Source organism: Pelophylax lessonae (assembly GCF_965119305.1).
Source record: "Pelophylax lessonae genome assembly, chromosome: 11".
NCBI lineage: Eukaryota > Metazoa > Chordata > Amphibia > Anura > Ranidae > Pelophylax > Pelophylax lessonae.
Window position 1 is genome coordinate 34133035 of NC_138778.1, and position 14953 is coordinate 34147987.

Consider the following 14953-nt stretch of genomic DNA (forward strand, 5'->3'; position numbering starts at 1 on the left):
TCTCTGTCTCTGTCTCTGTCTCTCTCTCTGTCTCTGTCTCTCTCTCTGTCTCTGTGTCTCTCTCTGTCTCTCTCTCTGTCTCTGTCTCTCTCTCTGTCTCTGTGTCTCTCTCTGTCTCTCTCTCTCTCTCTCTGTCTCTCTCTCTGTCTCTCTCTCTCTGTCTCTCTCTCTCTGTCTCTCTCTCTGTCTCTGTCTCTGTCTCTGTCTCTGTCTCTCTCTCTCTCTCTCTCTCTCTGTCTCTCTCTCTCTCTCTCTCTGTCTCTCTCTCTCTCTCTGTCTCTCTCTCTCTCTCTCTCTCTCTCTCTCTCTCTCTCTCTCTGTCTCTCTCTCTCTCTCTCTGTCTCTCTCTCTCTCTCTGTCTCTCTCTCTCTCTCTCTCTGTCTCTCTCTCTCTCTCTCTCTCTCTCTCTCTCTCTCTCTCTCTCTCTCTCTCTCTCTCTGTCTCTCTCTCTCTGTCTCTCCTCTTTCTGTTAATACATATGCTCTCCCTTTCTGATTTTCTTTTTCTCCTCTCTTTCTACTGCTTTTTGGTCTCTTTTGCAATCCCTTTATTCTCTTTTTTTTCTTCTCTCTCTATTTTTTTTTTTTCTCCTAGTTTGCTGGATTTTCAGCTGAGTCTCTGTGCGAGAGGATCCTGGACAGTCACTGTTCAGTTCTTATAACAGCAGGTAAACTGGGCACGTAAAGGCAATGTTGTTGTGGTTTAATAAACATTTTATTTTGTTCGGGACTAAGGGGGCCTTAAAGAATTATTTTTTTTTTTAGTAGGGTATGTGTGAAATGTACGATTCAAGAATAGCTGAACTTATTTCTTGTTTCTTAAAGTGGTTGTAACCTTTAAAGTGTGAATAACAGCACAGTGCTTGTGCCCTTTGTATTTTGTAATTTGGCCCTTTGTATAATCTATAATACTTAGTGTATCCTGACCTCCCCTCTGTAAACTGACCACATTCATCACGGCTGCTGATCCATGATACCGTGGTCAGTATACATGCCTCCATCATCCTGCAGTCTCTCCTTGCACCCTCTCTCCCCCTCCCTCTCAGCCTCTCAGCTAGTGACAGTACTGATCTACTCCCTGCCCCTCCCCTCCTGCTGCTAAAATACCTGTCTTAGTCCCACAATCCCCTGTGTTACCTTAAATTATGTGTCCCAGCGTATGTGCTTTAAAAAAAAAAAAGATATGCCGCTGTATACAATATTTCATAGCAGTGCTCACGTGACTACCCGTAGCTCTCCTCCCGGCTGACCTCAACAGGGGATTCTAAGTCCCTCCCGCTGTAGTTATCAGATCGGGAGAGGAGAGTGGTGGGCAGTCATGTGAGCGCCGAGCTAAGAAATAAGGTATAAAGCGGCACATTTTTTTTTAAAAAGCACATACACTGGGGCACATAATTTATTGTAGCACAGTGGATTGTGGGAATAAGACAGTGGCTTTACAACCACTTTAACCTAAATTGTGATGAAAATTAGTTTTAAAAATGAGTTTACTTCAAACTGTTCATGTCACTGATTTTTTTTTTTATCTTCATGTTCAAAAAACACTATCCCCCGACAAAAAAAAATAATTTGCTTATACCAGACACCGCAAACAATAGCTATAACAGCAATTTTTTCAAAGCCTTAGAACAGGGATGTTCACAGTGAAAAGTAACTTACTGAAAAAATATATTTTACATCATCCAGCAGGAAAAGCTCTAGGTTACTTTTCAAAAGCCTTTCTTCTAGTCCAGTGTACTTCATGTGAGATGAAATGATCAGTGTTCTCTCCTCTATGCCTATAGCCAGCAGAGACATAGAAGTCATACCTTCACATCACACACTGCAGCCATATCAGACGCAAAAACAGGTATTCATATTCATGGCTCCACTCCAGACTGAAAAAAAAGGGCTCAGTGAAACTGCCGACCCTCTGGGATATCGGTCTCACTCTCCAAAGGCATCGAGATTCCAAAGAAATAGCCGTACCATTGCTACTTTATGCAACAAGTTATATTCATGTCACATTATACTGGACACTGGCTCCTTTCACCCCAACATATGGCTAAGTTCTAGAAGGCCTCTACAGTTAAGCCCTATGTTTAGGGTGAAGCGTGGTTTAAGTTAATAAGCCGGTGTCCAGCATGAGATGATGTTGCTGGTCTGAAGCCAGTAAAGCTTATTGAATAAGTATCAGCGGTGATTTTACACCTAAAGCAACATATAAAATGTTCCAACCTGTCCAGTTTTTTTTCTCTACAATTGGACTTGCAAACAATGGCAAGAATCCAATTTTATCTGCCAAAAGCAATATCAAAGTGATCAAACTGAGAAGTTTGTGGTATCTTTTATATACAGACAGAGATGAAAGCATGTTAACACAGCAGCAACAATGTGAATGAATTGAGGAGTTCTTACAGCTTCCTGGATTTCTCTTGTATCAAATGCATAGGAGGTCTAGACACGTGCAGGAGGTCTAGACACGTGCAGGAGCCTTAGGCCTCATTTACACTGGCGCATTACCGCAACAGCTGGCACCAGACGCTACTTGCAATGGTGCAGTGCCCTTCTTTGTGAATGGAACCCCAAAATACCTTGCCAGACAGAGGTGTGCACTGTAAAGCTACCCGCTATGTGCGTTGCTGTGCAGTACTCTGTCAAAACAAAAATTGGTGCCCGTCCCATTTAGGAAAGCTGAGCTGTGTGACAGCCCATTCATTTTCCAGAGAACTACCTACAAAACAATCTTTGTAATGTTGTAATGATATCACATGTAACAAAAATATAAATAGTTATCTATCCTAGAAGAACCACATCCATCTAACATTTTTTTTTTAGGTAATGACAATATACAAAGATTTTTTGTAGGTAATGGTTAAGATGGATTTGGTACTTCTATGATAGCCAACTTTTTCTATTTTTGTTATATATTATGCAGCGCATGTTGATGTGCAAAAAAGTGTGTGCTTTTAACGTACTGCACATCAATGGTAATGTGTGAACCTAGCCTTACTGAAAGCCTTTAACCCTTTTTTTTTTTTTTTTTTTTTGGTGTAAGACCTAGGAAGACATGTCTGACATATCTAAAAATTGCTCTTTCTCTATAGATGGATTTTTCCGTGGAGATAAATTAATTAACCTGAAGTTGATTGCTGATGAAGCACTAAAAAAATGCTCAGAGAAGTAAGTACTGAATTTAAAGTAGAAGTCCAGAAGTCCAGCCAAATCCTATCGAAGTTTAAACCTGCATCTCTAAACGTTCTCCAGCCCAGGCATAGGGAGTAATGGCCATCTCCGCCTTAAAGTGGTTGTAAACCTTAGACATGAAAGATGAATAAAGCGTATCGCTCTATTGTGTGTACTTTTCTCAATTAAGAGCATTAAAGCGGAGTTCCACCCACATTTTACAATGTCCTCCATGCAGCACTTGTGTGCATCCTAAAAATTAATTGGCAATTATTTTTTTTTTCCTATGTTATTTACCTTATTTATGGAGAAAAATCTTTTCACTTCCTCCTTATGTGGCCGTGGCGAACTACGTCATTTCTGGCTTTGCGTTGTCTCCTGGGAGAGGAGTGTCATCAATCCCAGGAGTCAATGGGCTATGGAAACCCGGCCTACAAGCTGTGGGACTCACTTACAACGCACCGCGCATGCGCTGATTCCCGGAAGAGGGACACTGCGGCTTCAGATGCCCACACCGCAGATGGCCGCGCTGTACAGGAACTGCACAAAGTAAATAATTCATGCTGCATGTACACAAAACTCAACAGTTTACAAGATATCATTAAATGCACAAGCCCTGACTATTCTAGGGGTATTTTTAGCAAAAAAAAAATAAAAAATTTGGCTGGAACACCGCTTTAGGTGTAATTTCTGTCTGCTGCTTCATTCCTGTACTAGCAGCATGAGTCACTTCTAACAATTTTTGGTGACCCCAAAAGAAAAAAGTGTCCCCAGCACACAGCCTCAGCTCTTTTTCTGTGTGCTCTGTGGAGGGGGTCCCTTCCTTCCTTCCAATCGGCTGTCAGAGCTCTCCTCACTGAGCTCTGCAGTGTGTAATATCCTCTCTCCGCTCCCTGTTTCTGAAAGCCCAGACAAGTTTTATCATTTCTGGACTTTGAGCAGATATTGAGAAGAGAAGACAGCAGATAAACAGGTACAACGTGTGTAGGAGGATTCATTTAACCTGTGTATCACCTGAGGCTAGTCACTTTACTGGGTATATGTAAGGGATTACAACCACTTTAGGTTTGGCCATGCAAGCAACACAACTTCAGAGAATGCGGAGTTCGGATGTGCTCAGGCATGTTTGGACAGGAGTCTGAACCCACGTTAGCTATCCCGCCGAGAAGCTGTCGATTTGGACAGCCAATAATAAGTGTCAAGACATTTCCCACCCTGCTGCTGCACATCTGCAAGGGACATGTATACATACGGCTGCAGGGTGGGAAATGCCTCCATTGCCTATGATTAGCTGTCCACTTTGACAGTTTGCTGGCGGGATAGGTTGGATGGGTTCGGACCTCATCCCTAATGCTGAGCTCTAGAGGGATCAAACAGTGCTCTGGCCCTAGGCTGTAAACTCTAGATTTGTGCATCCAAGCTCAGTACCTATAATAGCAAACCTAACAGCTAAGTTTTTGGTATAAACACCCCCCCCCCCCACACACAGGTTGAACTGGATAGACTGGTGTCTTTATTCAACCTTACCAACCAGGAAAAAAATATGCATTCTAATTGTATTACTACAAGAGCCTGAAAACGTATTGCATCCGTGATCAGTGCACACACTTCCCCCAGCTTTGTGTTTGTACCTCCATATGTGTTTTCAGTTACAAAGCAGAAGGAAGAGTGAATTGACTTTAAGGGGCGCTCATCAGCACCCTCGCAGTCCATTGAGAAGTACAAGCTGTCTGACACATTAACAAACGGTATTGTAGTTTCTTCATTTACAGATTCCTGCAAATGAATGAAGCAGCTGTGTGGGTAGAGCCCCACACCAATTTTAAAATGTGACAGAGGGTAAGGATGCACGGCCCACTGCCACAATGGAAGGGGTGAGGGCGGTCAGTGGGGCACAAGCTGGAACTTGTTACCTTATACCCTAAATACAGGTGTAACATGTTCCAAAGTAGAACTTGGCCTTTAGCCTGGGTTCACACTGGGGCAGCTTCAAAGTCGCCCGACTCTGAAGCCACCCCGTGCATCGCGACTTCAGCAGGGCTCGCATATAACTTCTCTAATAGAAGTCAATGCAAGTCGCCCCCAAAGTAGTGCAGGAACCTTTTTCTAAATTGGAGCGACTTGAGTTGCTCCAATTAGAACAGTTCCATTGCACTAAATGGAGCGCGACTTGTCAGGCGGCTAAGTCGCCTGGGAAGTTGCCCCAGTGTGAACCGGGACTCAATGAGATGTTTCATTTTTGTTTTATTTATGTATTTATTTTTATGTTGCATTTTTGCTTTTTTTTTTTTTTTTTTTCTTGAATGTTTCTGGCTCACACCCCCTTGTTTGAATGTTTATAGTACCCATACTAAACACTATCTGAATATGTTACTGGTGCATCTTTCTAGAAATTACGCTGTGAAAAAGTGCATTGTACTCAAACATCTGGGCAGAGATGACGTTTTTTGTGATGGGACAAGCAATGCATCACCACCATGCAAGAGACTCTGCCCGAATATGCAGGTAAAGCGTGGTTTTAGGGATGGTGCAGTTGGTCCAGCATGTCTGGTAAATGTCTGAGTGTTTTTTAAACTATAGCAACACTGCTACCTACAGCCTTGTTCCCTGCTGCCTCCTGGTATAAAATACATTTTTTCTTTTTGGTACTGAGACAATAGGTGACACTGCTGCCCTCACATAATGCAGTACCCGATAGGCCCATTGGCAGGTCCAAGCCTTGTCACGTGGGACTTTTGCAAAGAATCTATGTAGGGGGAAAAAGGAAGGTAACGGGGCATAGGCAGTAGCCCCTTAAATGGCACAGGTTAGTGCCTAATATTGTGTGTGGTGCCGGATGAGAAGGGAATTTGGTTGGAGACCGGAATCTTTTGTGGCAATCCTAGCACATAGTGGCAACATTTAGTGATGCTGGACCCATCTTGTGTAGGCAGGATGTGAGTTTTAGAAAACTACTTATTTAGGGGAAATTTTAGTGCATTTTCATTCCACATTTTTGTAAAATGCTGTAAAGTAAATCTTGTGTGTTTGTTTTTTTTTTTTTTTTTTTTTTTTATTACTTGTAAACTGTCTAATCATTTTTGTTTATTACATCAATAGAAATATGCAAATTATATTTATTTACATTTCAATTTCATTTTTATATATGGATTTGAATGGTATACAGCCTTAGCTAGGCTTTCTGTTTCAGAAAAGACCATATGAGTGCATTAAAGCGGAGTTCCACCCTCAAAATGAACTTTTCACCGTCTGCTTGCTTCAATTTACCTATTAATTATACAATTGGATAATTATTTATTTTTTTTTTTTATTCGCTTACCTTGTTTTTAAATAAAACATACCTTCCTTCCTTCTTCCTCCCTCTGCGGCCGCGGCCCGCGCCGTCACTTCTCCTTGCATTGACTCCTGGGAGAAGAGCGTCATCGATCCCAGGAGTCCCAGAATGCCCTGCATCGGCCCTGCTCGTCACTTCCGGTTCCTGGCATGCCCAGAAGCTGTACTAACCTATTTAGCCCTGTAAAGCACCGGAAGTGACAAGCAGGGCCGGTGCAGGGCGTTCTGGGACTCCGACGTTAGCGAAGAGGACGCTCTGGCTTCAGCTGCCCACACCTGAGATGGCAGTGCTGGACAAGACATTTTCAAGGTAAGTACTTCTTCTTACAGGTAAGTGAAACAGGGGACAGTTCAGAGGCTATCCATTGCTTAAATACACTGTCCAGGGGGTCATTTTATCTAAAATAAATTGTTTTCTCTGTCGCTCATTGACAGACGTAGTCCTCCTTGATTAATATCAACTCGGGTTATACTGCCCTCTACAGGAGTAGGACTAGACAGGAAAGAAAACGTTCTGGCCACACCCTAGGGGCAGTCCCAGAGGGTATATCCTCTCACTTTCTGCTACAGCAAATCAGTTTTTTTCTGTCTAGTTAGGAGTAAGGACCTAGATTCCTTGCTAGGATCTTCGGTCCTGGCAGGATTTTTTTAGAAATACTTTTTTTAGACAGCTTTTTTTCTCCAGTGTTCCTGTGAGATCTTCAAGCAATTACGCTGAAACTGGGCGACGGGCTGGATGTTGAGATCCAGTGGTCACCCCAGTTCAGCCTACGAGCGCGTGCAGGCCATAGCTCCGGGCTGGGTCGGCCGCGACATAGTCCCACTGGACTAAACGTCTCGCCTGGACGCCAATGACCAACAGAGTCACGGCGTCCGTGTTGGTCGACAGCCCCCCCACCCCGGTGGAGAGGGGTTCTGTCAGGAGTTGGCGCCCGCCTGGTTCCGGTATGGTGAGTAGAATGTTCCCCCTCTCCCCCTGTCGGGTTTGTTGGTGGACGCGGGCCCCTCTCTGGGATGGTCGGACACTCAGTTTCTGGGTCTCCCCTCTATCCTATAACAGGTCACAGATCCCCCAATTTGAGTGTGATTTTTGTGAATAGAAACCAGGAGGCTTGGTTTGGGAGCTGACTATCTAAAGTCACTATATGACTGTAAGGGTGACTGAAGTCAGTGGCAGACTACTAAAAGGCATTACTATTGAGGTATAGAGGTATCCTACCTGTCATAGTGTGTATACAGGCCGATGCCTATGCCTGAGTTACTGCAGCCACAGATCGCCATCCCTCCAGAAAGCCGGTCACTTCCACAGGCCGCACAGCCTCCTGCAGGCCGAGGCACTTCCGCAGGCCGCACAGGCCGAATGCACACATCCCGCAGGCCTCTGCTAACTTGCAAGCCTCCGCTATCCTACACAGGCCGCCGCCATTTTCCTGCAGATCGCACGAGGCCGCCATATTGGCGTAGCCTCGTGTCTCCAGCATGGGGCGGCCATGTTTGAGGTGACCAAACACCTCGTGGAGTTATTGGGAGGCGCCGGAAGGCGTGTAAAGGGGCGGAGCCGCCTCCTTGGCCCAGGGAAAGCAAGCCAAAGACTTCCTGTCTGTAATAGACAGTGCTGGAAGCAGGTTGATAAGAAACTTCTGTGCATCAGGTGAGCCTTGGGGTCTCTCTCTCTCTCTCTTTCTCCCTCTCTCTTTCTCCCTCTCTCTCTCTCTTTCTGAGGGGTCCAAGCAGGTAGACTGAGGGGCGCTACTGCTACTAAGTTTCAAGAAAAAAACATTTTTTTTTTTTTTTTTTAATTTTTTTTGTGTTTGCTGGCAAGTGTCTTGTTACATGAACCCTGCCACACATGTATCCCCACCTGATCCCCTCAGGGTGGCCGCAGGACCCTCCAGTACCCCACTTGTGATGATGCATTATCAGCAGTTTTGGAGTCTTTGGTATCCCGGGTGGAGGTAGCCTGTCAGGGACGGGGGTCAAGAAGAGCGACCCCCGCCTACCCCTATGTCATCTGATACCTCAGATACGGATTCTGAGCTGGTCATTGCAGTCCCTTTTCTGGGGTTGTTGTCTCAGGTACGGTCTCCTCAGACAGTAAGGAGGACGCTTCTGCCTCCGCCATAGCACAAGAAGCGTTGGTGGAAGCACTAGTTGTGTCTGTCCGGGAAACCTTAAATCTTGAGGTTACACCGGCAGAGGTAGCTGAGACTCATATTCCTTTTTTGGTACTAGCAAGCCTACCAAAATGCTGAAGGGTTTCCCTTGCCCAAATAGGGTCGTCCGTAAATGAGCCCTGCTATTTCCAAACGCATGGCTAGGCGCTATCATTTTGTGGAATCCCTCATTACAAAGATGGACGGTACCACCAACAGTGGACTCACCGATTTCCAGACTAAATAAAGCCACTGTTATCCCGTTGGATTGACAGAATGGGCCCCACCCATCTCTAGGGTGGGGGGACGTCTGCACCGGTTTCCGGATCCAGGGCTTTCCAGAATCCCGGATAAAGGGGTTCGCAAGGTCATATGGTCGGGATACAAGATCGAGTTTCGATCACTTCCACCGGTGCGATTCTTCCCTTCCAATAGTCGACATCCCTGGGTCGCTTAAAAGCTTTGCGGGGGACAGCTTGATACAACAAGCAGTGGTAGTTCCCATTCCTTGGAGGAGTTCTAGTCAAACTTGTTCACAATGCCCAGGAAAAAGGGCTAGGTGCGTCCAATTCTGGTCTTGGAAGAGATGGAGTCCATCCATACAGTGGTGGCCTCCCTGCATCAGGGGGATTTCCTGGCGTCCATAGACATTTAGGATGCCTATCCTTATATCCCCATCTTCGCAGGACATCAGCGTTTTCGTTGCTTTTCCCAAAGATCATCCCTGGTTCCCACCAGGAGACTGAACTATCTGGGCCTAATTTTGGATACATCCTTGGCAAGAGTGTTTCTCCATGCGGAGAAACTCCAGAAGATTCAGTCAATGATTCGGATGTTGCTGTCCGTCAGCTGGCTGGGATTGATGGTCGCCTCCTTAGAGGCAGTACCGTTTGCCCAGTCTCATACCCGAATTCTCCAAAGAGGAGATTCTTCTCATATGGAATCGGAATCCCGATTCCCTGGACAATCGGATCCGATTGAGTGAGCGGACCAGGGAGGCTCTGGTCTGGTGGCTTCGGTCTCCGATGCTCAGCCAGGGGAAGTCATTTCTTCTGATAAATTCCAGGTTACCGATAAATGTGTTGGAACTGAGAGCGATCAGACTTTGTCTGATTTACTGGACCGAGCAGCTCCAGGGCAGCCCGTTTCGGATCCAATCGGACTATGCCACGGTCATGACTTATGTCAATCACCAAGGGGCACCAAGAGTGCCCTGGCGGCCATAGAAGTGGCCAACATTCTTATTGGGGGAACAGTTGTTCCAGTTCTCTCTGCGATATTTATCACGGGGGTGGACAGGCAGATTATTTCAGCCGTCAGATTCTGGATCAAGAGGAATAGTCTCTTCATCCAGAGGTATTTCACCAGCTGTCCCTTCATTGGGGCACCCCGGATATGGATCTGTTGGTAGGTTGGCTCAACAGGGCTCGCACCCGCGATCCTCTAGCGGACGCAGCAGACGCGCTGAACGGCCTGTAAAGGCAGTATCAGCTACTATATGTCTTCCCCCCCCCCCCCCTCTCAAAATTGCTGCTGAGATTTCTCCGCAGGATAGAGGTAGAGGGAACTCCAGTTATCCTGGAAATTCCGAGCTGGCCTCGTCAAGCCGGGTACTCCGACTTGGACAGGCTAGTCGCGGACGCTCCTTGGAGACTTCCTCTCAGGGAGGATTTGCGGTCTCAAGGACCGATCTTCCATCGTGCTTTACAGTCGCTGGTTTTAATGGCCTGGCTATTGAGACCCAGGTACTGAAGGACAGAGGGTTGTCAGCTTCAGTTATTCCTACTCAAATTAAAGCAAGGAAAGCGACTTCCAGCAAAGTCTATTATCGCACATGGAAGACTTGTATCGCGTGGTGTGAATCTTTGGAATTTCCCCCACGTACCTATTCGGTGACCCGAATCTTGGCTTTTCTGCAAAAGGGGGTTGAGCAGAAACTATCCTTGAGCACTATCAAGGGTCAGGTTTCAGCATTAGCAATCTTCTGTCAGAAGCCTTGGGCTACTCATTCCTTGGTGTCCAGGGGGTGCGGCACTTGGCTCCACCAGTGCGCGCGCCCTTACCGCCCTGGGATCTTAATTTGGTGTTTGTCGGTTCTTCAGAAACCTCCCTTTGAAAATATCAGGGAGATTCCCTTGCTTACATTATCCCAGAAGGTGGCCTTCTTGGTGGCTATCACTTCTGCACGCAGGGTGTCAGAACTGGCTGCATTATCATGCCATTCCCCATATCTAGTGGTTCATAGGGATAAGGTATTTCTTCATCCGAAGCCATCCTTTCTTCCTAAGGTGGTTTCAGATTTTCATCTGAATGAAGATATTGTGCTACCTTCCTTGTGTCCTAAGCCCAATCATCCTCAGGAATATGCGTTGCATTCCTTGGATGTGGTTCGGGCAATCAGGGTATACCTGAAGACTACGGAATCGTTACGTAAGACGGATTCACTTTTTGTGATCACGGATGGCTCCAGAAAGGGGTTGCCTGCATCTGCCGCGACTATCTCCAAATGGATTAGACAGACGGTGGTACAGGCTTATTCTATTAAGGGTCGGAATCCTCCGTTCCCTGTTAAGGCGCACTCCACTCGAGCGCTCAGTACTTCCTGGGCCTACCGCCATCAGGCGTCAGTGGTCCAGGTGTGCAAGGCGGCTACCTGGTCGTCGGTTCATACCTTTACAAAATTTTATAAAGTTGATGTGATGGCATCGGCGGATGCCTCATTTGGCCGCAAGGTTTTGCAGGCCGCAATTTGAGGAGACCGGTGGTCTACCTCGAGGGTTTTTTTCCGTTGGATTGAATTTCGTGTGATTGATGAGCCTTTAAAACTTCTAGTTGGCACCGGTTGGGCCTTCTAGATTGGATTTTGATTTCCATTTTCCCACCCCTCATTTGTGGCACTGCTTTGGGACGTCCCGAGTTGATATTAATCAAGGAGGACTACGTCTGTCAATGAGCGACAGAGAAAAATGGATTTTTGTAAAATCTTACCGTAAAGTCCTTTTCTCTTAAGCTCATTGACAGACGTAGTACCCGCCCCTCTGTTTTTGAGTTGGGTTGGGTTAAATTCTCTAAACACTGCTTTGTGACATAACTGATTTGCTGTAGCAGGAAGTGAGAGGATATACCCTCTGGGACTGCCCCTAGGGTGTGGCCAGAACGTTTTCTTTCCTGTCTAGTCCTACTCCTGTAGAGGGCAGTATAACCCGAGTTGATATTAATCAAGGAGGACTACGTCTGTCAATGAGCTTAAGAGAAAAGGATTTTACGGTAAGATTTTAAAAAAATCCATTTTTTAGGGCGGAACTCCGCTTTAAGCATCCGGTTGGTGAGGCAGAAACTGACCAAATCACTGCTGTAATTTGTAAAAATTAGCCAGACTTATAACCACTCCATTACATATAATAATGTCATTGTCCTCCTGACCTTTTTTAATAATTGCCTTCTCTTTTGCAATGCCTTGTTTGTACTTGTTGCCATTTCATAGCTGGTGAATGTATTGGTGAAGAGATGTGATATTTGGTTCCTACCTTAGTTAACACGGTTTACTAAACACCTCTTAGGGAATTACCACCCTGCTTCACTGTGATAAGGCTTAACACCTGTTTAACACTGGTTACTAAATGTACACCTAAAACAAGTTCACCCTAAAACTAAAATCTCTAAATCTCCTAACCTATCTAGCCCTGTAAAGCAAAAATCGCTATACATACCTTTTCTGAAGCCGATCCGGTCCGGTTTCCAGCAGCGGAATCTCTGTGCAGAAGACATCCAACAATGGCTGGAAAGTGACGTCTCCCAAAGAGTTATTATATGGGCATTCCGTTGGCAGCTGCCTCTCCTGCACACTCCCGCTGACAGCTCAGCGTGGAACCGGACCGGAGCAGCTTCAGAAAAGGTATGTATAGCGATTTTTGCTTTGCAGGGCTAGATAGGTCAGTCTTAGATTGTGGATGCATATATATTTAGAGATTTTAGTTTTAGCTTGAAACTTCTACTCTAAAGCCCAACTCCATTTTTCTGATAATCTTAGCATTGTAAATACATCAATAGGCATAAGGTTGCAGGAAAGAAAATCGCTTGATTCCCCTGGTCCGTATTGATGGGACAATCCCTGCCGCTTAGCCTCTTTTGTTCTGCCGTCAGGGAGGTGAAGTCATCGTCCCTGCGGGGAGAACACAGTGATTATTGCTGATGGTTATAGCCTCTGGCAATAATTGCATGTAAAAGCCCAATATGCTGGTTGTACCCAAGTCGACTGATGGATCGACTTTGGGTATATTCAGCCTGCCCATAGATGGTTTGAATATCGACTGATCCCTGCAGAACCGACCAAGATTCAAACCGTCTATGGCTGGCTCAAGTCTTCCATTTGCTGCAGTTGATCAGGTAGGTTAAGACTTGCTGGAATCTTAAGCCCCGTACACACAGGCAGATCGTCGTCATACAAATGTTCGTCTTTTCTCCCCGGGATGTCGGTGTCTGTTGAAAAGTGCAAAGACAGCACAAGGACAGCACAAGAATTTTGTCCGCAGACTTCAGCTGACTGCAGAAGTGATGTCATGTAATGGTTAACTTTCCCTGTGTTTTTTATTTTCTGAGCATGCCCAGTCTTGCAAATCTGCGGTCTGTCGGCTGATTTCTGTACTGACAGGCGAACAATCGTCCGTTCTGGTGTCTGCAGACAAAAATTTTCATGTTTGCAAGAAAGACTCTTGTCCGCGGATTGTGTGCAGACATCTGTCGGAGGCACCATACTAACACGCGTACAATCGGCAGATCTTTCGTCCGCCGACGTTTGTATGACGACGATCTGCGTGTGTGTACGGGGCTTTAGATGAGCAGAATAGGAAGTGTCTGCTTGCAGGCTCTTGCCTCCTCTCCATTCATGTAAGCATGCTAAGTGCATCAGACCTTGCAAGTTGTTAGAGCATGCTGGTCATATTTCCTGCCCTGAGGCTGGCTGGATCATACCTGCATTATCGACTATACTTTACTGTCTGTGCAGCTTGAGCTGAGGCAGATTAAATCTGTTAAAGTGGATATAAATTGGCAAATGAACGTAGGCTATTCTCCCCATAGTCTCCAAATTAAACAGATAAAAGGATCACTGGAATTCTTATTTCTCATTTGGTTTGGTGTCCCCCCGGGTGTCAACGTTTCCTAAGTGGAGTTTCAGCATAGAGCATACAGTAAGTCCCCTACATACGAACAAGTTCAGTTCCGAGAGCACGTTCATAAGTCCAATTTGTAAGTCCGAAAAAGTTAGCCTAGGTATCGAACCAACACAATCTGCCCAATAAATTACTGAGATAGTTTTATAACCCATTTCACACAAATAATAAAAAAAAAAGGTTAAAATATAGATACTTTATACAGTAAGTACACTGAACCACAAATGTGATGTTCGTATCCTTGAAATTTTGCTACTTGAAGATTCATAATTAGGGGACTAAGTGTAATCTGGCTCCCAGTAGGCCTGTGCATGAGCAGCCAATCTGTATCTCTGTCTACTCTCAGCTCCCACCGCATGTCACATTGGGACTGGAGTCAGAAGAAGCCCCAGCCTGTTAAAAGATTGGTATTTTTAATGGGTATCAGGACAATATCCCCCCGGACATAATCCCCCCCCTGGAAAACATCCCCCTGGACATAGGGTTAGGGTGAAGGTTAGGGTTGGGGGGGGGATATTGTCCGGGGGGATATTGTCCTAGAATAATTTTAATGGGACCAGCAGGGCAAGAGGGCTAAGATTTATATCTTGAGTTAGGTCTGCTACATTCCATTTTATAGTGATCCTGTGAGGACAGAAACATGGGAGCTGCCATTATTGACCTTCTCACAAAAATTCTAGTTACTCGGCCTCCACTTTTTAATACTTTTGAGTCACTGACTAGAAGCAAACAGGTAAAATCAGAGTGAGCGCAGGACTCCTGAAATGCATGCTTGCCACCAGTTGGTGGCTCAGATTTTTTAGTTATTGGATCAGCATGACAGCCGGGCAACTATCCATTTTTAGAAGAGGTCAGAAGTTACAGCCCTCATATTCCAATAGTTTCCTTTAAACTAGTTCTGTGTAAGTGTATACACCACAGACTGCATGCTATTACCTTTATTAGCTAGGAAAGCCTTCTCTGTGACCCTTTGTGATTTTAGTGTGACCTGTTAATGGGGTCTGATTTTCCCTGGCTTCAATGCTAAGCCCCACTTTTTGCCCTTCCATCGTCCAATGAGAGCATCTCTGCAGCTAGTAAGAGTACACAGATTAGACGGGGTGTTGGCGGTTACTGAATGTTGTCCTAAATG

General features: G+C 45.5%; 1 protein-coding gene across 2 annotated transcripts in view; it reads left to right on the forward strand.

Moving 5' to 3' along the window:
• ACSS2 (acyl-CoA synthetase short chain family member 2) overlaps window positions 1–14953 on the forward strand; it is an 83185-nt gene that overhangs the window by 31014 nt on the left and 37218 nt on the right. For both annotated transcript variants that reach the window (XM_082272946.1, XM_082272947.1), the window contains exons 5-7: window positions 595–667; window positions 3086–3161; window positions 5555–5669. In XM_082272946.1, coding sequence (XP_082129072.1) covers window positions 595–667; window positions 3086–3161; window positions 5555–5669 — 264 coding nt within the window. The remainder of the gene's footprint in view (window positions 1–594; window positions 668–3085; window positions 3162–5554; window positions 5670–14953) is intronic.